We start from the raw sequence: 23,324 nt of genomic DNA, 5'->3' as shown, positions 1-23,324 counted from the left end.
GGACAGTCATTGGTGGCAGCTTTGTGAACATTATATGTGGTTGTCCTTGTGGCACTCTCTGTTAGGGACTGTGGAGTGGCAGCACATTTAAGAATTAGTTAAGGTTTTTTGTTTTTTTTGTTTGTTTTAAATTCCCCAAAAAACGCTTTAGCTCTATGCACAGAATTTGAAGTTCATATTTTTAACATTTCTATTTCCTCTACATATGCCATATGCTTTGTTGGCCCATTGCTAGATACAGCGCCTCTCAATTCTTTTCTTCCCAGGGTTCTGTATAGAACTTCAGTACAATATGTTGTTGTTTTCAGGTAATAGTTTTCACAGCAGCAGAGCAGTGGTTGAGATACGTAAGATTGTGGTTGACATCCAGTTATGTTAGCAGCGGCATGCGTTTATTTCAGGGCTATAAAATGTACCGGTAAGATGCCATTACATAGATGAGGCTTGACAGAAACAGGTAGGGTATTTTTGCAGATGTTCTCCAAATAAATACAAAACAAATGCAGTTTTATCAAATCGTCCCCAGTTTTTCTTACAGTAACTTTTCATACAAAGCAGTAATTTAATAGAGCAGGGAAGCTGGGTTTCCGTAGAATGTAACCCTTCCAGCTTTAGATACTGTTTTATACTTAAGAAATGTGTGTTTAATGTTTCTAAAGCCCCACTGAGTTGACTTCTCGGCACAGGAGCTGGTGATAGGGAGTGAAATGTGGCAAGAGGCTGCCCTCAATTCACATGCCCATTATTATCAGCCTTCCCGGGCTTACTCACATATTCTTCTGATTACGGCCGAGTATATTTTCTCCCACAAATGTGCCTCAGGAAAAAGTAATTACAAGAATGTCAATATTGTTATTTGTATTAAGTTGATTAACAGCTCCAGAAAAAAAAGCGGAAGGCAGGACGGAGGTTTAGAGGCATGGAGGGCCATTACCAAGTTATCCCTCTGCATCTCGCCGCACCTCTACACTGCGTAGACTTGTGCCTTGTCTGTTATAAATCTGCAAAATTGGATTTCTGTGGACTTGAGGTTCTCTGTCTTACATTAGGACAGTGGCAAACACTTATGTGTGTTTCCTTTGAATTATTGAGACTTTTGATGAGCAATTGCAGTTTATCAGCCTATTAAAGTATCCAGCGACAGGCACATTAAATAGATGTAAAATCAATATATGTACAGCCCAATTCTAAAAAAATGGTGTCTACCTGTGCAACTAGAGAGCATTTATCATGGATGCTATATAAGTAACAATTATCAGAGCTTCCAGGGAATGTGGGACTCTGACATGTCAGGCTTTTAATGATTGATTCCCACTTATAAGAAGGTGCCATTATTTTTCAGTAAGTGTGTGAACGGTGGACAAAGAAATAGGAGGTGCTGCTAAGACGTTAGGACCAATGTACTAAAACAAAGCTGAAATGATTTATCTTCTCCCTCAGTGGGGAGATGGTTGATAAAATAGATTTTTATAGTACTTATATGGTGCATCATTGTATATCTATATCTGCTACTACCTTGTGAATTAAATAAGGAAGTGATAATTGAAGTTTACTTTTCATTACACAGTAAAAGCTAAGGCTTTGCAGCACAGTTTAGTAATAGAGGATGTTTATAGGGTTAACATTATATACATTAATGTTCTAACTGACATTTATTCATTAACATAAAAAAATCTTAATACAATAATATAGCAGTAAATATGTTTGTGTTAATGCTTTCTGTATATAGGTGATCTGTCCTTTTATATGACAGCCACCTATTAGCACAGTACACCGACTGTACTTAGTCACAATGGTCACTGCCCTCAATACGGTTAGTTGACCCTTAAATGACCAGGAAAATGTTCATTTTTCATTTATTCCCCCCCCCCCCCCTCCTCCTAGCCATAACTATTTTTAAATCGATGCAGCCATAGGAGGGCTTGTTCTTGCATAACCAATTGTACTTTGTAATGGCACCGTAAAATATAATGCAAAACAAAAAAAAGTGAAAGAAAGAAAATGCAACTCGAACTTCTCAAAATGCAACTCGAACTTCTCCACATGGATTCCTCAATGTGAACATACTCTTGTATGGTAAACAGATGTTATCTTTATTTTTCAGGTCAGTATGATTAAAGGGATATCCAATATCTACATTTTGCTACCTAATAAATAAAAAAAACTTTCTTTGCATCACTTTTTTTTAAAATCATGTTTTCTTTCATTTGTGTGTGTGTGGGGGGGGGGGGGCTGTGATGATTTTGATGTAATTTTACATTTACACCTATCACTGTGTTGAATCAATAACATGTTTCTTTTTAGTTGTTTTTCTTTTTTTGCGATCACATTGAAAATAATATTATTAATTGTGTGAACAGAATAAGTGGAAAAGGGGTCATAGAGACAGAAAAAGGGGAGAGGGAAGGGGTTGGTTAACAATATCAGGGAAGGAAACATTCACAAACGTTACATGAATAAGCTACAAAGACTGCAATATGTCCTACAATACACAGATATATTCCTTGTGATTAGGCATAAATAACATGTCTTAAAGGCGAAACACAAATGGCATTAGTTACAAGTACGTCCTAGTGACAAAACGTCCTGTTAAAAACGTCCTTAGTACATGGCTCACTTGACATGAGTATACTATGTGCTTGTTGTGTGTCACAGCTCAGGAGAAGCCTGTTAGGGTGCTCTTACGTACAGCTCTGTTTGCTTCTCATGCCCATAGTGATCCTGAAATGAAAGCAGGACCTGGACTTTCTGGTTTAAACAGCGGCAAATCGAGGTGCAGCACACAATTATTGATAAATCACTAGCACTAGGGGGTAGCCATGGCTACTAGTGCTTGCAACTCGGTGACAATCGTGGGTTTCACCTAAACTTGCCACTTTTCAAAACGACTAGTCCTGGTCCTGCCTACAATTGAGAATAGCAGTTGCTAGCCATCTGGTAGTGCTTTGTATAGGGGCGCCCCCAGAACTGGGCTATACTTTGACTTCTTCAGTTGCAGTCCACAGGATTCCATACAGCGTAATGTACTGCTTTGGACTGCATTTGTAGATAAATAGTAACATCAGTATCAGGGTAACCCAGGCGTGCCTTTGTATGGCCAGTGTTAGTTGGTTTCCAGTACCACTGGTTTCATCAGGTATACAATCAATAAAGGACAGCTCTGCATAACAGGTAACATAACTGCCACAGACTTTGACTTTAAAATATTTGATATTTTTTTTTATCTTTGTTCCCATGCCATAAGCCCCCATTGTTTATTATCCATGGCCACTGTAGTCATCTCTTTTTTTTTTTAAAGTAACTTTGTTCTAGTCGTGTACTTGGACATAGTATAAATGCTGCTCCCCTGCTCTGGAAGGTGAGGCATTGCACTACACAGATCATCTCTCTACGCAGAACACATTTCATAGCTTGAGCAAACACAACACATATGTCCTTTGTTTTCTTTCCGAGAGAGAAGACTCTAATTTTTTTTTTTTTATAACTGAAAATATAGTGTAGAAAAATAGTATAAAACTGTTGAAGAAAGTGACATTACTCAGGAGTTGCCATAATCAGCCTGGAAAAAAGTATTGTTGTTGTGAGAATAAATGAAGGTCTTAGTTTCTCATTCATTTTGGTGGCAGGGGCCTTGAACACTTATATATTAAAAAAATGGAGGAACAATTTGTTGTTGCTTTGGACAGGCCTGGTGTTACTGTAAATGCATCTATCCCGGTGCTGAATGGGGGGGGGGGGGGGGGGGGAAGTGTAGAGAAGATGGGGGGTTGCTTTATTTTGGATTCTGCAGTAGATATATATTGAATCAATACTTTTGGCTAACTTATTGTGAACATGTAGGTATGAAACTACATATAATAATATTTTAAAGTGTACCTGTCATGAGGTTTTCTCACCCGTAGTTCTGCCGCCGTAAGTTTGTGAGATTATGGATATGATCCCACAGAGGCTGGTCCATACATAAGCCCTATTGTATCTGAACAGGGCTTGTGCACAGAACAGACCGGGAGTGGTCATATCCATAGTTACCTGAATTTCTGGCAGCAGAAGCAACTGCACAACGATCAGGTCAGAAAACAACATGACAGGTGTGCTTTACCGCTGGGACCTATACTGCCACTCCGAATTTTACCAGGCCCTACAACTCAGGAAAGCAGACAACAAGCAAAACCTGCAACAGGCTTGACCCCAATTCGGCAAACTGCAAAGGTCTTCGCATAGTTTATGTATTCTACTTGCTCCACGTGTTAACTTTTGTTTAGGGTATAAGTATTACACAGGAGGATAGATACTGGCCTACAATGCCAGCCTCTGGGATTTAGTTAAGGGCTACTTTTGTCTACCTGTATGTACAGGAGAGATTGTTACTAACGTTTCATGTATTGCCCAGACATTTGACAATGTTTAATATGATGATGTCGTCATAAAGGTTGTAATTACGATTGAAACTAACCGCTATCGTTGCGTGTATTATAGTCAGAAATTTCAGGTCGTTCACAAAAGTGCTTGTTAGCAATCGTTTTATGGTTAATGAAAGAAAACAAAAAATTGATTCATCTTATAGGACCCTTAGTGGCATTAAATAAAGGAGAGCTACTGGCTGACAATTCTTCACCCCTCAAGTCCTTGCTGTACTTCTGAATATACACCTCTATAAGCTTTTTTTTTTTAGGAGTGGAAAGATACATAACAGTATAAACAGAACAAGTCATAAAGAAAAAAAACTGAGATTTGGGACCTAATCCATTTCTAGTTTTTGCTGCAAAAATCTGCGTGTGTGTGTGTGTGTGTGTGTGTGTAAAGGGACCCTAAAGCCCCTATTCCACGGGCTGACAGTGAGGAACAAACGAGTGCTATCAGCCCCTATTACACGCGTCGGGAGGGGCTGCGGGGAGCTTGCGGGGGGACTGCCCAGGTGATCGCTAGATTGTCTGGGCAGCCCATAGAGGATAGTGGCGGTCTGCTGCCGCCTTTTCTATTCCGCAGAGCGATGGCAGCAGAGCTCTACTTTCACAGTCGTTTGTTTTTCAACATGTTTGAAAGACAAACAACTGCAACGATCAGCCGACATGAACGATGTTGGCTGATTGTTGCCTTCTATTCCACGGGACAATTATCGGCCAAATACAGCTGATAATCGTGCCGTGGAACAGGGCCCTTAAGTTCTCCTTGTTAAGGATCCATTTAAGCTTGTTAAATATCTTACATTCGATTCACTGTCTGTTATTTGCTAAGTGCAGGCCCATACAGTGCTGGATGGAATTAAATCATAGCTGGTGCTTGGAAGTTCCTTCTAATAATAAATTATGTTTGTTACAGGTACAGGTGTTTGGGCTTTATTCAAGAGAAGGATTGCATGAAATATTCGACTGCCCGATAAAGGTAAGTGAATCTGCTTTCTTTATTCACATTATCACACCAGACCATTTTGTTTCTTCATTTATACTTTTCATCAGCTAGATGTTTTCCCTGATTGAACTACTTCTTTGGAACTGATAACTATTCTTCTATTCACATAATATTAGTTAGTAGACCCTCAAACAACCACGAAAGACCTGAAAACGTTCACTCATTTCCATGGAACGATAATCGTTACTTATGATCGTATTTGCGATAGTTTTTTCTTCGCTATTTATTCGCTATTGCGTTTGTATCTACTGCGACCTACTGGACGATGTCTTATTTAGTGCGAACGATTTGCGAACGAGCTACGATAAAAATAGGTCCAGGTCTTATAAAGCGATCAACGATTTCTCGTTCGGTCGTTAATCGTTAACTGCATTTCAACCGAACGATTATCGTTTAGATTCGAACGATTTAGCGATAATCTGAACGATAATCGTCCGGTGGAATAGGGCCCTTAGTCCTAAAAGTAAGCTTGTAATATATTATCCTACATTATCTTTAGTTTTTCTGTGAATGTACAAGTTTTTTCATGATCTCAATGCCATGAGCTCCTCCTGAACTCTAAGCTTGGGTCCAAAAGCACCATCTTTGCAGTACAGGGGTCCTTAATGCAGATGTGTTTCAATATACATGTGGGTAGAGTTTTTAGAGTTTCTTCCATATGTGGAAGAAAAATCCAATATGGAATATCCAATCCACAGATTCTTCATTTGCAGAAAATCTCTGAATTTTTACTGTAGACTTCATCGTGCTATTGAGTTTTCTATCTTTGTTCGCCACTTTGGATGAGGCCACACATAAGCTGTGGAGCACCTCATGGCACTATATTGACCTAATAAAAAAAATAAAACCATGGTTAATGGGGTATCATAGAATAACACAGATATATGTGTTTAAAATCTTGGGTGCCCAACCTTTTCTTATATGATGGAAGTTAGTGGAATGCCATGTTAGTCAATGTGACTTTCTATCAAAAAAGTAAACAGCAGAAATGTACAGCCCTTCTGACCCTTGAATTGATGCTTGGTCTGACATGATAGCAGCAATCACAGCCTACACGCCACATCTAGTAACTTGTGCTTATGTCAGAGGGGTTGTTGTAATGGTATTACCAGAAATGCTGATATGGTGTGTATGTATGTGTGTGTATATATATATATATATATATATATATATATATATATGTATATGTATATATATGTGTGTGTACGTGTGTGTATATGTATATGTGTGTGTATATATATATATATATATATATATATATATATATATATATATATATATATATATATAATCAAAGAATTCCGCAGCACAACCATGTGGTGAAAAAATCCAAAATAGTGTTTATTCCATATCAGTAGAAAATTCCATGCTTGGAATTTTCTACTGATATGGAATAAACACTATTTTGGATTTTTTCACCACATGGTTGTGCTGCGGAATTCTTTGATTATTTACGGGGAGACGTGGATTCGGTCTCCAGCTGCTGGCACCCTTACACCATTCTGAACAGAGTGCACTTCAAACTGGACGTTATATATATATATATATATATATATATATATATATATATATATATATATATATATACTAACCTTTTATCGTTGTTCACAGCAAATTACTAGTTTAGTTTCTGCCTCGAAAAATGCACCTGTTTTCCACAAGACCTGTCACATCATTGATTCTCTCTGCTGCAGTTATGTCCCATGTACCAACCCAACAAATGCCAAAGGTTAAGAATAAAAGATCTAATGTAAACACACACACTTAAACATCTAATGCGATTTTTTTATGTATGAAAAATTTCATCTTACATTAAAGCGACTCTCTACCCACAATCTGACCCCCCAAACCACTTGTACCTTCGGATAGCTGCTTTTAATCCAAGATCTGTCCTGTGGTCCGTTTGGCAGGTGATGCAGTTATTGTTCTAAAAAAAAATACTTTAAAATTTGAAACCTGTGCCAAACGGGAGTATCTGTACCCTAACTTTGCACCACCTTCCTTCCTTCCCACCCTCTTCATCATTAGGAATGCCACTGGAACATTTTCTACATGCTGAACACTGCACAGGTCCTTAACGATCCAGCCCATGTACTGTGGTAACACAGGTGGGGAATAGGAAGCAATCTACCTGGAGCATTCTTAAGGATGAAGAGGGTGGGGAGGAGGGACAGAGGGGTGGTGCAAAGTTAGGGCACAGTGCTTCAAGTTTAAAAGTATTTTTTTAGGACAATAACTGCATCTCCTGCCAAACGGACCGCAGTACAGATCTTGGATTAAAGCAGCTATCCGAAGATACAAGTGGTTTGGGGGGTCAGATTGTGGGTACAGAGTCGCTTTAAGTAGCCATTTTCACCACTTGTGCAAATAACTCTGTTAACGAGGAAGATAAATTCAAATCCACAGCTCACTAGGAGCTCTTCTGGTCCATTCGGAACAAAGTCTTGATGCAACGTCAGCGTTCGCATGCTGTGTAGCCATGTTTCGAGAGTGAACTTCACCATAAACTATGAAGTTCCACCACCCCATTAAATACTAGGGAGTTCTCGCAAGATTGTTTCCCCAACTAAAAACCAAACATAGATACACAGGAGTTTAGAATCTTTTACAAAATCACATAATTATAAATGCATTTTCTATCTCTCCATACACTATGTATTAATCTGTATCTAATTTAAATAGATTGTTTGCCCCACATACGCCATCCTTCAGAGACATTTTAAAAAATAGATTACTTTTTTACTGTCAGAAGAATGTCTATCGAACAGGGGCTTCCTGGGGCGCATGAGTTCATTATCTCTGTTGATAGAACCACAATTTTAACAATTCTGGCAAGGGAATGTACCCTGTTTAGCAGTGCATAAAAACATCTGTCTCGATATCCTGCGTTTTTTCATGTCTGCACGAACCAAATGGTTAGCCAATGTCTTACCTCTCTTATAGACAAATCTAGGTGGTTTACCAAATATCCTCCCAAACTTAGGATCACATCTCATCATTTTCCAATGTTTGCGTATCACACATTTAACCATCCTAGAATGTCCATCATAGGTAGAGATAAACATTGGAAGGTCGTCCTTCTTGTTCTTATCAGTCACCTGAAATAAGCTTTTTCTCTCAATCTGTCCCACTTCTTCTCCTGTCTTCATTAGTTCTATCTCATCATATCCTCTATTTGCATATCTAGCAATGAGTTTGTTCTTATTTCATATTCCTCATCATTGCTACATATGCGACGGGCTCTGACAAAATGACCTCGAGGAATACCTTTTAAAGCTCTGGGGAGCATGTGCACTACTTTGTATAAGCGCATTATTCTTATCAGATTGTTTAGAGTAGAGGGTGGTGACAACATCACCCTCCTCTCCCTTCTTCACCTCCACATCTAGATAATGAATACAGAAAGGATCACATTCTAATGAGAACTCTATCAAAGGGTGACAAGATATAAGACAAATGACACAATTGCGTCTTTCTCACCTGACCAAAACAGGCACACATCGTCCACATATCTTGTCCAAAGCCTCACATGGGCACTAAATTAATGCGTCCAGACAAATTGCTGTTCAAACTGGGACATAAAGATGTTAGCAACACTTTGTGCTACAGGGGACCCCTTCGAAGTCCCCTGCAGCTGTAGGTAATAGTCATCTCCAAATCTAAAATAGTTTTTCCTCAAAATGAACTCCAAAAGTTCCATCAGAAAAGATATTTACCGATTATCCAAAGAAGCATTCATGGACAGCACATCACGTACTGCCTCCATAGCGTCCTGATACGGAATATTTGTTTATAGGCTTTTTATGTTGAGTGTGCAAAACCATTTCACACCCGACATATCAACCCTTTGAATAACCTCCAAAAATTGTTTTGGAGTTAACCCCCAAAACGATGGGACGACCAGGGGGACGTTTCACATCCTTGTGGACTTTAGGGAGGTGGTATAGTAGTGAAACTCTTGGATAATTATTGATGAGAGCACTCTTAATCTCTACATCAATAATTCCCCATTATATGCTTCTTCTATGATGGCATCCAGTTCTTTTTTATAAACCTGAGTGGGATCACCTCTAATCTGTTCGTATACATTACCATCACTGAGTTGAAGCATAGCCTCTTAAATATACTGTTCTCTATCCATCTCTACTATACCTCCTCCTATGTCCACTTTTTTAATAATTAACTGCTCATCTTCCTTCAGTACCTTTATGGCCCTATTCTCACCAGCAGTCAAATTTCTCGTTTTAAATCCACTGCATTCATCCCACCTTTCCATGATCTCAGTAGTAACCACTTGCTGAAAACTATCAAAAAGCGGACAATGTATATAAGGGTCATATCTACTTCTAGAGCATAATACCACAGGTAATTCAGAATCTTTTTTTATTACCCTGCTTAACGTCATAAAACTGCATTTTTATTCTGACATGCTGACGTTCCATCAAAATTTTGTTTCAAATGGACCAGAAGAGCTCCTAGTGAGCTGTGGATTTGAATTTATCATCCTCGTTTACGGCGTTATTTTCACAAGTGGTGAAAATGTCTACTTAATGTAAGATGAAATTTTTCATACATGAAAAAATTGTATTGGATGTTCACGTGTGTGTGTTTACATTGGACTTAGGATTTGGGGGCGCAGGCCCCTATTTACACACACTCAAAGGGGACCTGTCAGGTAAAACCCTCCCAACACCTCCCCTCCCCCCCCCCGATGGAACCCCTTATACTAATCTCCCTCTCGAAGTCCCAGACCCCGTCCCGCCGCCGCGAAATCCCATTCGGAGCAGTCATTCTCTATTGGCGTCGGACTCATCTCTGGTCAGTGCGCGCACGGCTTCTGACGGGATTTCTTGGCGGCGGGGTCTGGGACTTCGAGGAAGGGGTAAGTATAAGGGACTCCACCAGGGGATCGGGCAGGCTTCACCCCGGCAGGAAAGAGGAAGTGGCAGTTGAACTTATCTTTATTGCATTGAAGAATACAAGATCTTACAGGAGAAGCTATAGGTGATAGGATGTGTCACTGAAGGGGAGAATAGATGCATTTCCAGGGTACTAAGTAAACTGCTAGTTGGCTGTAGACATGGTAAGGGGATGGATTAGTAAAAAAACAATCAGACAACTCCTTTAAAGTACAGTCATGGCCAAAAGTTTTAAGAATGATACAAATATTAATTTTGTACTGTGTACTGCTTCAGTTTTTAAAATGGCAATTTGCATATACTCCAGAATGTTATAAAGAGTGATCAGCTTAACAGCAATTACTTGCAAAGTCAATATTTGCCTAGAAAATGAACTTAATCCCCCAAAACACATTTCAACATCATTGCAGCTCTGCCTTTAAAGGACCAGCGAACATCGTTTCAGTTATTGCTCCATTAACACAGGTGTGGGTGTTGATGAGGACAGGGCTGGAGATCAATCTGTCATAATTAAGTAAGAATGACACCACTGGACATGGCTCCTCTGTTAACCATGGTTATCTTTAAAGAAACACATTCAGTCATCATTGCACTGCACAAAAATGGTCTAACAGGGAAGACTATCGCAGCTAGAAAGATTGCACCTCAGTCAACAATCTATCGCATCATCAAGAACTTCAAGGAGAGAGGTTCCATTGTTGCCAAAAAGGCTCCAGGGTGCCCAAGAAAGACCAGCAAGCGCCAGGACCGTCTCTTAAAAGTGTTTCTGCTGCGGGATCAGGCTACCAGCAGTGCATTTCTGCTTGCTCAGGAATGGGAGCAGGCAGGTGTGAGTGCATCTGCATGCACTGTGAGGCAGAGACTCTTGGAGAAAGGCCTGGTCTCAAGGAGGGCAGCAAAGAAGCCATTTCTCTCCAGAAAAAACATCAGGGACAGACTGATATTCTGAAAAAGGTACAGGGAGTGGACTGCTGAGAACTGGGGTAAAGTCATTTTCTCTGATGAATCCCCTTTCCGATTGTTTGGGACATCTGGAAAACAGCTTATTCCGAGAAGACGAGGTGAGCGCTACCACCAGTCTTGTGTCATGCCAACTGTAAAGCATCCTGAAATCATTCATGTGTGGGGTTGCTTCTCAGCCAAGGGAATCAGCTCTCTTACAGTCTTGCCTAAAAACACAGCCATGAATAAAGAATGGTACCAGAATGTCCTCCAAGAGAAACTTCTCCCAACCGTCCAAGAGCAGTTTGGAGATCAACAATGCCTTTTCCAGCATGATGGAGCACATTGCCATAAAGCAAAAGTGATAACTAAATGGCTCAGGAAAGAAAACAGAGAGATTTTGGGTCCATGGCCTGGAAATTCCCCAGATGTTAATCCTATTGAGAACTTGTGGTCAACCATCAAGAGACAGGTGGAAAAATGAAAACCAACAAATTCTGACAAAAAGTTGATTGAGAGCATGCTAGGGAGAATTGCAGAGGTCCTGAAGAAGAAGGGTCAACACTGCAAATATTGACTTGCTGCATTATCTCATTCTAACTGTCAGTATAAGCTTATGTTACTCATAATATGATTGCAATCATATTTCTGTATGTGATAAAAACATATGACAAACACATAAAAACCGGAGGGCAGCAGGTCATGTGAAAATATAATATTTGTGTCATTCTCAAAACTTTTGGCCATGACTGTAATTTCTGATAATATAACATTAGGAAATTGCTAAGTATACATGGATGCACTGGTGTTCCGAGGGCCTATAGGTAATCTCGATAAATAATGTGTCTTTCTCTATACGATACATTTATTTGTAAATTTTTTGCTCCACAGTTTGCAGTATATTTTTGAAAAGAGATGGGATATAACATTTTATGGGGTTGTAAGGTAAAGCAGTAGCTCTTCCTTGCAGTAAGTTTATCTTCTTATTACAGTTCTACAGGCAGCGTTCATTAGTTTGTATAGCATAACTTTCAAGTATATTGGGTTTTGATTTAAAATGATGAAAATCCCCCTGCATGTAAAACCACTGGCTGATATCAGCTCGGAAAATCATTAGTTATTGTGCTGCTCTTTCTGCTTTATGTGCAGCTCTTAAAACTACAATAAAACATAATGTTGTTCCATAAATAAAGGAGAGCTCAATAATGATTTCTCTGGCATCTCCTGATATCTCTGTCTGTTCTCCAGAATGCTCCGCTGCAGCTGTAGATTTGCCTACCTGTCTCTCATATTGAGAAGCTCATTAAAACAAGATGGATTTAGTTTCCCAAGCTAATAAAATGAGTAATATTCACATTAAACAAGCACTTAGTAAAGTAGAGACATTTTAGTCATTCCTGGATATGTATAGAGTAGCACTACAAATGTATTTGAACCTGTAAAAAAATTCTACAAGCCTGTTTATATCTGACCTGATATCTTATTTAATCATAAAAATAAAGAGAACCTAGTAAAGCATATGATACCCCAAACTGATGGAATGATCTAGAATTTCATGTATTTGGGGGAGTGTGCAGGCTTTTAGTTACTCTGCGGCCCATTTCAGTGGCGAGGATTTCAGCCATGTGCTGCCGAACGTCAAATCACAATCAGATCTTTCGATGTTCTTCAGGAAGAATTGCTGGGACACTCTGAGTATGTTTTATGGATGGCATGCTCTCATAACATGAAATCCAAAGGATCATACTGCTATGTCCCTGTTCCCTGGTAGCTGCAGCTTAAAGTGAACCTGGCCGGTTGAACATACAGTACTATCTTACTTAGAGGCAGCATATTATACAGCAGAATGAGCATAGGAGATGATTTATAGGTTTATGGCAAAAATAGAACATTTATTTAATGGTTTAAAATATCCAGGAATGGCTTTTACTGGATGGGTTGCTGTCAATCAATAGGTAATACTATTCATATGGCACCTTAAATTATAAAGTTCTGGCTGTAAGTGGCCACAGCGGATGAGTGGGAGTTTATTACATACCCCCCCCCCCCCCCAGTGGTGACTGTAAGCAGCTAGGATTTAACCATTTAAATAAAGAATTGAAAAGTCTATATAGGAAAAATGGAACTGCTCAAGAGACCATCAAAAATGACATAGTGAAAGGTTGAGTTTGGCGTTTGGGCACTGAAGGCATCCGGTTAGCAGTCTGTGGATCACAAAAAAGGGGTGAGATTCTTGATTTTGGTTCTCTTGCCGCACAGGTGAACAGTCTATATAGTGGGAACTTTTATGATTTTATTCATTATAAAGATGCCAGGAAAGGAAAGCGCTGATGTTAGTGTTCTGCAACTCTGTGCCCCATCATGAAATTTACTGTAAGATGTTGTGTAACACTTATTCTGCTGGAGGTCACTCCATTTTAACATACCACAGTGTAGCCTATTGGTTCAACAAAGCCATTCTTTTTACTTTTAGATTGTTGCTGTTCACCCTCAGTTTGGAAAATCCGCCTGTAAACAGTTTGTGACTGGAGGAAAGAAGGTAAGTGACCGGTGATGAGCAGATCAAGAATTATTTTTTATTCAGCATGTTAGAAGCAATGGACTACATAGGCTCCTAGGGAAGATTATGGTGATTCGATGATTGAACATATTTTATATTTCTTTGCATCATTTACTACTAAAAACAAGTGAGATAAAGGGGTTTTTAGTAGTAAATGCAACCTGTTGTGTAGTGTTCATTTAAGGCTATGGACACCTTTTGCACTGATTTTTTTTTTTTTTTTAATTTATCGTTTGTTTCCTGAATGCAAAATAAACAACTTATTTACATGATCTTTATTAAAAATTTCCTACCATTTGACCTTCATCTGGCTATTTGCCAGAGCTGTGTGTATATCTGATGCTCTATCTGCTCCACCCCTTCCTTCTTCGAGTGTTAGAGATGGGAAGCAGGGTAGGAGAGGAAGATGCACACAGCACATCAGGATGTCAATAGTTGGGAGAGCATACATGGAGAGCAGCACTGACAGGCTTTAGACCAGTGCTTCTCAAACCTTTTCTACTGGAGCCTCACCCAATAGACCAAGGCAATGCCCGGGCCTCACCAGACTGACCAAGAGGGTGCCTGGGCCTCACCATCTGTGGTGAAAGTCCATTTAAAAGCTAAAAATAATGCTAGGGCTACCTTTCACCTGTCTCCCAAGATCTATATACTAATATAGCAAGTACAAAATAAAATAATGTTGCTAAAATGGAGATTTTTGCAAGCAGCAAAAGGACGGTGCAGCTCATAGTTACTTTTGTGAAATCTGGCTCCCCAGCTGGGCCTCACCAACAACTAGGGGGCGCCTCATACCTGAACAATTTAATTAGAGGACCGGGCCAATTTGCATTTTTGCACTTGCCTATTTTTTCCCTCCTTGTGCTTAAAAGGCCATAGCACTTGCATTTTTTCACCTAGTAACCCACATGAGCCCTTTTTTTTTCTGCCACTAATTGTACTTTGCAATGACAGTCTGAATTTTTGCATAAAGTACACTGCATAACCAGGAAAAAATTCAGTGTGTGGTGAAATTGAACCCCCACCTTTTTTTTTATTTGTGTGTGTGTGTGTGTGGGGGGGGGGGGGCTTATTCCATTCACCCTGGGGTAAAACTGACTTGTTGTATATGTCCCTCGAGTCATTACGATTACAACGATATGTAACATGTATAAGTTTTATTTTATGTGATGGCTTGTAAAAAATTCAAACTATTGTTAACAAATATATGTTCCTTAAAATCGCTCCATTCCCAGGCCTATAGCGCTTTTATCCTTTGGTCTATGGGGCTGTGTGAAGTGTTATTTTTTGCGCCATGATGTGTTCTTTCTATCGGTACCTTGATTGCGTATATGCGACTTTGATCGCTTTTTATTAGAATTTTTCTGGGTTTGATGCGACCAAAAATGCGCAATTTTGCACTTTTGGATTTTTTGCGCTTACGCCGTTTACCATGCGAGATCAGGAATATGATAGATTAATATTTTGGGCAATTAAGCACGCGGTGATACCAAAGATGTTTTTTTGTTTATTTTTATTTATTTTTTTAATTTTGTTTTTATTTTATTTTTCATGGGAAAAGGGGGTGATTCAAACTTTTATTAGGGGAGGGGGCTTTTTATTAATGATAACACTTGCCCGCTAATAGCCCTGGTCCCGGGCTACATGCAGCACCCGGGACCGTGCGGCCCCGCTCTGAACTCCCCTAGGCGACCGCTGGAAGTACGGGTACGCCCAGGGTCGTCTAGGGGTTAAGGGAGTATTCTAGTGAAAAAAAAAATCTTTTAAATCAACTGGTGTCAAAAAGTGTTGGAGATTTGTAATTTACTACTCTTAAAAAAAAATGCCAGTCTTCCAGTACTCCATTGGTATGTGTTTGAATTGGGTTAAAACTGCTTGATACTACTAATGTAATAGACCTTGACTTACACAGGCAGATGATAAATGCAAACAGTGTACACTGCTACAAAACAATATATGCAGTCTGTAATTTATTGTCTTGCAGTACACACAAGAATCTCTTTACTATTTCATCTGGAAGGGCATCCCTGGTGTTAGTGATTACCATGTTAACCATGTTGACAAGCTTGCTAAATAGCTCATTTAATGGTGCCATTACTGCCCTTTTGTCAGACAGTGGGCCGATAAGGCAGGTACAAATCTCTGCTCAATAGGCGATTAGCATACTAACCATGTTACCTGTCCTCTTTACTGGAGGAAAGTAATTCATGGGTGTTGAATCAGGCTGCAATTATTAATATGTGTCTCAGAGGTGACACGTTTACTAGGGCTATGCAGGCTAACCGTTTGGATGGTTGCATTATTTCTTGTTGCCAACACTTAAATGAGGGAGTTTGGTAAAAGAGTCCTCCTTATTATTTCTGTAACACTAAGCACTTTCTTATAAGCGAACCAATCAGAACATTATATTCTAAAGAAGACATTTTACTTTCCTATAGCCTCTAAAGCTGATGATTTACAGTGCTTATTACTAGCTTACATCTCAGTAGGTCATGAAGTCATATGTTGTCTCCATGCTTACAAAGGTTTTAAAATGGGGGCTAGATATACATGTAAGAAACAGGAATTTATGACCATTTGAAGGTATTGTGACACATATTCCAGAGCAGTTGTTTGCTCCCATCTGCTAGCATATAGTAGGAGTGTCATGTGTGTTAAGTAATGAATACTAATGTTACTTAGCAAGTATTTGACAAGTGACAAAGTGTACCAGTCATTTCAAACGACTTTGCAGAAATCAATAGTACAAGTGAATATAAAAAAAACTTCCAAAAAAACTCCTGTACTCACAAGGCTATCCCCCAACACACCTTTCTTATCTGTTCATTGCTAAGGGAAAATTGTCCATAGCAGAGTAAGTACAGACTTGGGTCACCCATACAAGCCTATGGAGGGGAGAGGGGCCAAGGAGGATGAGCGAGACCTGATAAGCCAGTGGAGAGGATGCAGGCTTCTGTACAGAGAAATGGCTGAAATCACAGGTTAGACTGCTTAGTTTTTATTGTGTATATAAGAGCCAGAAAGCATACGGAAAGCAGACACACAGATGGAGTTTGCAGGGTGGTAACCATTGGGGGCAATACCATATACTAGTTGTGCTTTTACAGTACACACACAAGACAGCTTATTCTTAAGTCACCTGAACTTACATTTATACATTAAAATATAGAGCAAATGGTAAAAAAAGTTTGTTAGCTAATTGCTAGCCCTTTTACACAGGTCACTTATATGGAATGAGTGCACCTAGGAACGGTCATTCAGGTGATAGTAGGCCACTGTTAAAAAGCTATAGGAAAAAGGGCTCTAGTTGCTACAAGTAGAAAAAAATTGGTGAGCCCCCCCCCCCCCTTTGTTTTTTTAAGGTCAGACATTTGCAGAACGAAGTATGTACCTTCCCTTTAATTCATATTCTGTCTTCTTTGCGTTGCTTTAGGCACCTTCCGTTAATTGTCCCTCTACTTTGTGATAGCGTTTTATTAATGTAGTATTGCACCTGAGGTCAAAAAACCTATTCTTACCACTCGTAATGTTTGTGTTGTCTTGTATTCCTTTTCAGCAATCTGTCATCCATATATATGCGCTGTGTAAAATTGGTTTTACATTAAATATAATAGGATATTTTCATTGCCACTGTAAATCATACCTCTTCAAACCAGGCCTAAAACTTGATAAATCTATTCTTTATACCTAGCGTTGATGAAGTGCCTGAAATGTAACATATGGTTAGTGGCTTAGGGTTCTTGACAAGAGGAACCATCTTAAAGGTCTTAAATTTTCAGTGTTAAACCAAACTCATCTTTAAAAAAACAGCAAAATATGTTAAAACTATGAAATCAAGTAAGATAAAATACAGCCTATAGCGAAGTGTGTAAATGTGGCATAAGAAAGAAGATGACAAGATAAGTAGGATCTTAAATCAACTTGTAACCTTCTCCAAGGGCAGTTTACTTTAAACATATTTAGAGGATTAGGCTTCCTATACTTGAAGGTATAACAATAAATGGATGCTAGTCAGATAAACCTTTTATTGATGGACGTTACTGGCTCATGTAGGCCTCAGAAGTGGTCTGGACTTTTGGCTGCTGGATCTCAGGAAGAGATCTATCGATCAAGGCTGGTGTGGTCGGGAGAAAGCCACCAGGGGGCGCTCCATTGACTTCAGCCAGCATGATAGTGGGGAAAGGTTCTCTTTAATATGCAAGGCCATTTGTAGCATGTTAAATGGTACTTGTCAGCAGGTCACAGGCCATGCCCAGAAAATGATTCTTTTAATGTTAAAGAGAATATTCGGAGAGCAGAAAAGGTTCTACTTTGTCTGCTCTCTGGCCGCTCCACCTCGCCCCTCTGTCTGCCCGTGCAAGTAACTTCCGCAGACTAGAGGGGGTGGTAGCATGTTGCAGGCAGTGACAAATGTCTGCTTTATGTTACTGATATCGCAGATACATCAGGCAGCTGTTGGACTTTACGCGTGGGCATGATTTCACCTGTAACTTCTGCTACAAGCTCCCACCCCCTCTCATCCGCAGAAGTTAATTGTACGGGCGGGCAGATGGGGGAAGTGGAGGGCTTACAGCCTCTCTGCAGAATCAGGCAACAATACATCTCATATATTAAAAATGACAGTTGATGAGGTTGAAAAAATTCAGGAATCCATCCTGTACAACTTATAGCACTGCTGTGTGTTGATTCAGATGAATGCAAAGAAGATGAATCTATGCCTCCCTTGAACTTGTTTAGGCATCCAATACATCATCATGTGGCAGAGAGTTCTATAATCTCACAGCTCTTACTGTAAGGAACCTCTGTCTGTGATAGTGAAAATTTCTTTCTTTAAAACGTAGAGGTTTTTGCCCTTAGGGTGCCTTCACACACACCGGATCCGCAGCAGATCAGCAGCAAATTTGATGGTGCAGATTAAATACTGTTTTCAGTTATCTAGACCAAATCTGCTGCGGATCCGCAGCAGAAAATCCGCTGCGGTGTGCGTGAAGCTACCCTACAAAAAGATTGTAGAAGGTCTCATCAGTAGAATCCACAGCTGGGATGGCCATCAGTGTCTGGTGCTTCCCACAATCTGCACTTACAATGCAGCCATGTGTCTGCAGAAAATAGGTGCTCGGAAACACTTATAAATATCTGTTAGGGACACAACTTCTGGCCCACCACTGATCTCTGGTGACACAACTTCTAGGCCAGCACTGATCTCTGGTGAGCCAACAACTTCTAGGCCAGCACTGATCTCTGGTGACACAACTTCTGGCCCATCACTGAATTCTGGTGGCACAACTTCTGGCCCACCACTGATTTCTGGTCTCACGACTTCTGGCCCACCACTGATCTTTTGTGACACAACTTCTGGCCCACCACTGATATCTACTGACATAACTTCTAGGCCACCTCTGATCTTTGGTGACACAACTTCTGGCCCACCACTGATCTCTGGTGACACAACTTCTGGCCCACCACTGATCTCTAGTGGCACAACTTCTGGGTCATTACTGATTTCTGGTGACACAACTTCTGGCCCACCACTGATCTCTGGTGAAACACCTTCTGGCCCACCACTAATCCCGGTGAAACACCTTCTGGTCCACCACTGATCTCTGGTGAAACACCTTCTGGCCCACCACTGATCTCTGGTGAAACACAACTTCTGGCCCACCACTGATCTCTGGTGACACAACTTCTAGGCCAGCACTGATCTCTGGTGAGCCAACAACTTCTAGGCCAGCACTGATCTCTGGTGACAAAACTTCTGGCCCATCACTGAATTCTGGTGGCACAACTTCTGGCCCACCACTGATTTCTGGTCTCACGACTTCTGGCCCACCACTGATCTTTTGTGACACAACTTCTGGCCCACCACTGATATCTACTGACATAACTTCTAGGCCACCTCTGATCTTTGGTGACACAACTTCTGGCCCACCACTGATCACTGGTGACACAACTTCTGGCCCACCACTGATCTCTAGTGGCACAACTTCTGGCCAACCACTGATCTTTGGTGACACAACTTCTGGCCCACCACTGATCTCTGGTGACACAACTTCTGGCCCACCACTGATCTCTGGTGGCACAACTTCTGGCCCACCACTGATCTCTAGTGGCACAACTTCTGGGTCATTACTGATTTCTGGTGACACAACTTTTTGCTCACCACTGATCTCTGGTGGCACAACTTCTGGCCCACCACTGATCTCTAGTGGCACAACTTCTGGGCCATTACTGATTTCTGGTGACACAACTTCTGGCCCACCACTGATCTCTGGTGAAACACCTTCTGGCCCACCACTGATCTCTGGTGAAACACCTTCTAGCCCACCACTGATCTCTGGTGACACACCTTCTGGCCCACCACTGATCTCTGGTGAAACACCTTCTAGCCCACCACTGATCTCTGGTGTTCTAACATGTCTGTTTGACATTTCAAAAAATATGGTAATGGGAAAGCCACTTGTCTTATGTGAAATTTCCCCACACATTATCAATACATTGGAAATTTAGTAATGATTGTAAGTGTCTATTGTAAAATAACCTAAGGGTTTTTGATGCAGTACTCTTGAGTACTAAATCAGGTAAAATATAAGCAGTAAAATGCTGTCATAAAGAAAACACTACACAGAATTTCTGTACTAGTTTGCTTCCCTATAGGATGTATATGACATTGTAAGATGACATACAGTAACTTACTGTATACTTACAATGAAGCTGTTTCTTCAATGGCAGATTCGGTTTCCATTATGTATAACCCTGAATAGGAATGTCTGTTCCCCACAGATAAATAATATAATAAGAAATAATAATATATTTAAATGATCATACTGCCTGACACATCCATTTTTTTTATTTAAAAACTTTCCCTTTAAAAGTTATCCTGTGCCTTGTTTTCTGAATAATGACAGTGAACGGTTTTATGGTACACAGGGACACAAAATGCCAGAGAAGAAATACATGAAGTTTTGCAAACTTAGAAATGTCAGTGTGTAAATGCTCTTGGATTCCACGCCGCTGAGTGGGTTGATTTAGCTTGACCTGTTTAAAGCTACAAGCAAAATACATTTTCTTTCTGTAATTATTATGAACAGTTGTGTGCATTGGGTTTGCCTGGCCCCTCTAGCATTAGTGGGTCAAAAAGATAGCAAAGAACATCTTATAATGTGGAAAGCCAGAGAAATAAACCATTGTCACTTCACTGTCTACTAGGCCGCTGCCTTTTTATAGTAGTAAAACCTCAATGGGATATCAGTTAAGCTTGCCTTATCTTTTCATCCAAGAAAAGATAGTAAGAATTGTACAAAGTGATTTTCTGTAAAACAGAAAAAACTCTCCTCATAACTTATAGGATGCTTAGTAAAGTTTTTTGTGAATTACTGAAGGTGGATGTAGCACTTTTCATCCTCTTTTGTCCATCAGCTAGACTGAAGAGGGGCTGCAAAGTTCTTGAAGACCTGTCATGTCCATACAAGAAGACCAATGCAGTGGGTATAGACCTGCTGTTCTGCTGAGCTGGTTTGACTTTGGGCCACACTCAGGAGTGGAGTCAAAATAGTGGATAAGGAGAGAGAAAAGCGCTGCACCTCACACCTATGCCTGACACTAATGCCTCTCTGCTTTATTTAAGAACCAACAGCAGGATGTTGGTATATAATTTGATCAAACCATATTGCCCCATGTACCACGTGCAGGTCCCCTGAGTCCCTACACTAACTCACCACTGTGTCAGTCAGGGACCGCTAACCCCGCAAAGCGAGCACAAACAGGGACGGGAAGCCACAGAACGGCCCTGCAACCCCAGTGTCACAGTGCCGGTGAAGAAAGCTGCCACCAAGCAACACAAGTGTGAACATGATCTTATACCTCACAATTGCTCCTGCAGATAGAATGGGAAAGATAGGAGGTACTAGTCATGTGTGCACAGGTGCCTCCTGCTGATTGTGGTCACGTGGGCCTTCCAGGAGGAGTGCAAACACTCAGAAGAGAGAAACGTAAACTACGGACAAGGAGAGAGAGGGGCGCTGCACCTCACACCTATGGCTGACACTAATGCCTTTCGACTACAATTAAAATCAACGCCAGGATGTTGATATATAATTTGATCAAACCATATTGCCCCATGTACCACGTACAGGTCCCTACACTAACTCACCACTGTGTCAGTCAGCGACCGCTAACCCCGCAAAGCGAGCACAAACAGGGAGGGGAGGCTACAGAACGGCCCTGCAACCTCAATGTCACAGGACCAATCCCCAAGGGCCCCCCCAAAACCCAGCAGGCCCCACCGGCGGAAAAAACTGCCACCAAGCAATACAAGTGTGAAGTCAAAATAGCCTCTAGGTTTTCACCCTTTATCTTACTTAAGGATGTGGAAGCTTGACATCTGCTACTAGATGGCACCAGGTTCCTAAGCAAGATACTGGTATGAGTAGTGGCTGGCCAAGTCTACCATATGCTGCCATTGTATGGCACCTCAGGTAAGTGAGCGTAGACCAGTCCGCAGTATGATTTTGCAAACCTCTGCTATGAACATAATAGAAACACAGTAACTCTCAGGCACCAGCAGTGGTGGAGCTGGCTTATTTAGGTATTGCTGAGATGGGATTAGAAAGGGACAGAATTCTGGATGTGTGTGCTAGATCATCGACGTAATTTACATTAGACAATGTACATCAAGAAGACTGAGCTCACACAAACTCTAAGGACAAAACAGGAAGTGCAGGAGTAGCAGTGTGGCGGTGGTGGCCAAAGAGGGGGCACAGAGCAGGACCTGGGAGTATGGATAAGGAGGAAGGCACTGATGGTCAATAAACTGAAATTTTTATTTTTCTTCATTGACTTCTGTATTCAAGTGGTATTTATTCCTTAAAAGGCTTGCCAATAAAAGACAATTATCTTATAAAGCTGTGTAATTGTTCCAGTATTTATCTGGTACCTAAGTGTCTTTGTGTATGTGATTTATTATTATAAATCTCTGCGCAGTACTACAACCTGGGATGGAAAGGACATTGTTTAAAGCGACTCTGTACCTACAATCTGTCCCCCCCAAACCACTTGTACCTTTGGATAGCTGCTTTTAATCCAAGATCTGTCCTGGGGTCCGTTCGGCAGGGGATGCAGTTATTGTCCTAAAAACAACTTTTAATCTGGCAGCGCTGTGTCTAACGGTCTGGGCTTACATTTGTATATGTATTAGGCTGGCACATCCTCTCTGTCCTTCCTCCCCACCCTCGTCATCATTAGGAATGATCCAGGAACATTTACTGCTGTTTGAGCTTTGCACAGGTGTCTTAACAATCCAGCCCATGTTCATTACACAGGTGGGGAATAGGAAGCAATCTGCCTGGAGCATTCCTAAGGATGAGGAGGTTGGGGAGGAAGGACAGAGAGGATGTGCCAGCATAATACATATACAAATGTAAGCCCAGACCGTTAGACACAGCGCTGCCAGATTAAAAGTTGTTTTTATGACAATAACTGCATCCCCTGCCGAATGG

The 23,324-nt window shown here is 40.7% G+C and overlaps 1 protein-coding gene across 2 annotated transcripts in view; it reads left to right on the top strand.

Annotated features, from left to right (window-relative positions):
• VPS41 (VPS41 subunit of HOPS complex) overlaps positions 1–23,324 on the top strand; it is a 165,806-nt gene that overhangs the window by 53,896 nt on the left and 88,586 nt on the right. For both annotated transcript variants that reach the window (XM_069958436.1, XM_069958437.1), the window contains 2 exons: positions 5,320–5,382; positions 13,744–13,809. In XM_069958436.1, the coding sequence (XP_069814537.1) occupies positions 5,320–5,382; positions 13,744–13,809 (129 nt within the window). The remainder of the gene's footprint in view (positions 1–5,319; positions 5,383–13,743; positions 13,810–23,324) is intronic.

The sequence above is a fragment of the Dendropsophus ebraccatus genome, chromosome 2 (assembly GCF_027789765.1).
Source record: "Dendropsophus ebraccatus isolate aDenEbr1 chromosome 2, aDenEbr1.pat, whole genome shotgun sequence".
Lineage (NCBI taxonomy): Eukaryota > Metazoa > Chordata > Amphibia > Anura > Hylidae > Dendropsophus > Dendropsophus ebraccatus.
The sequence above is the reverse complement of the archived record's forward strand: the minus strand, read 5'-3'. Positions and strand labels throughout refer to the sequence as shown.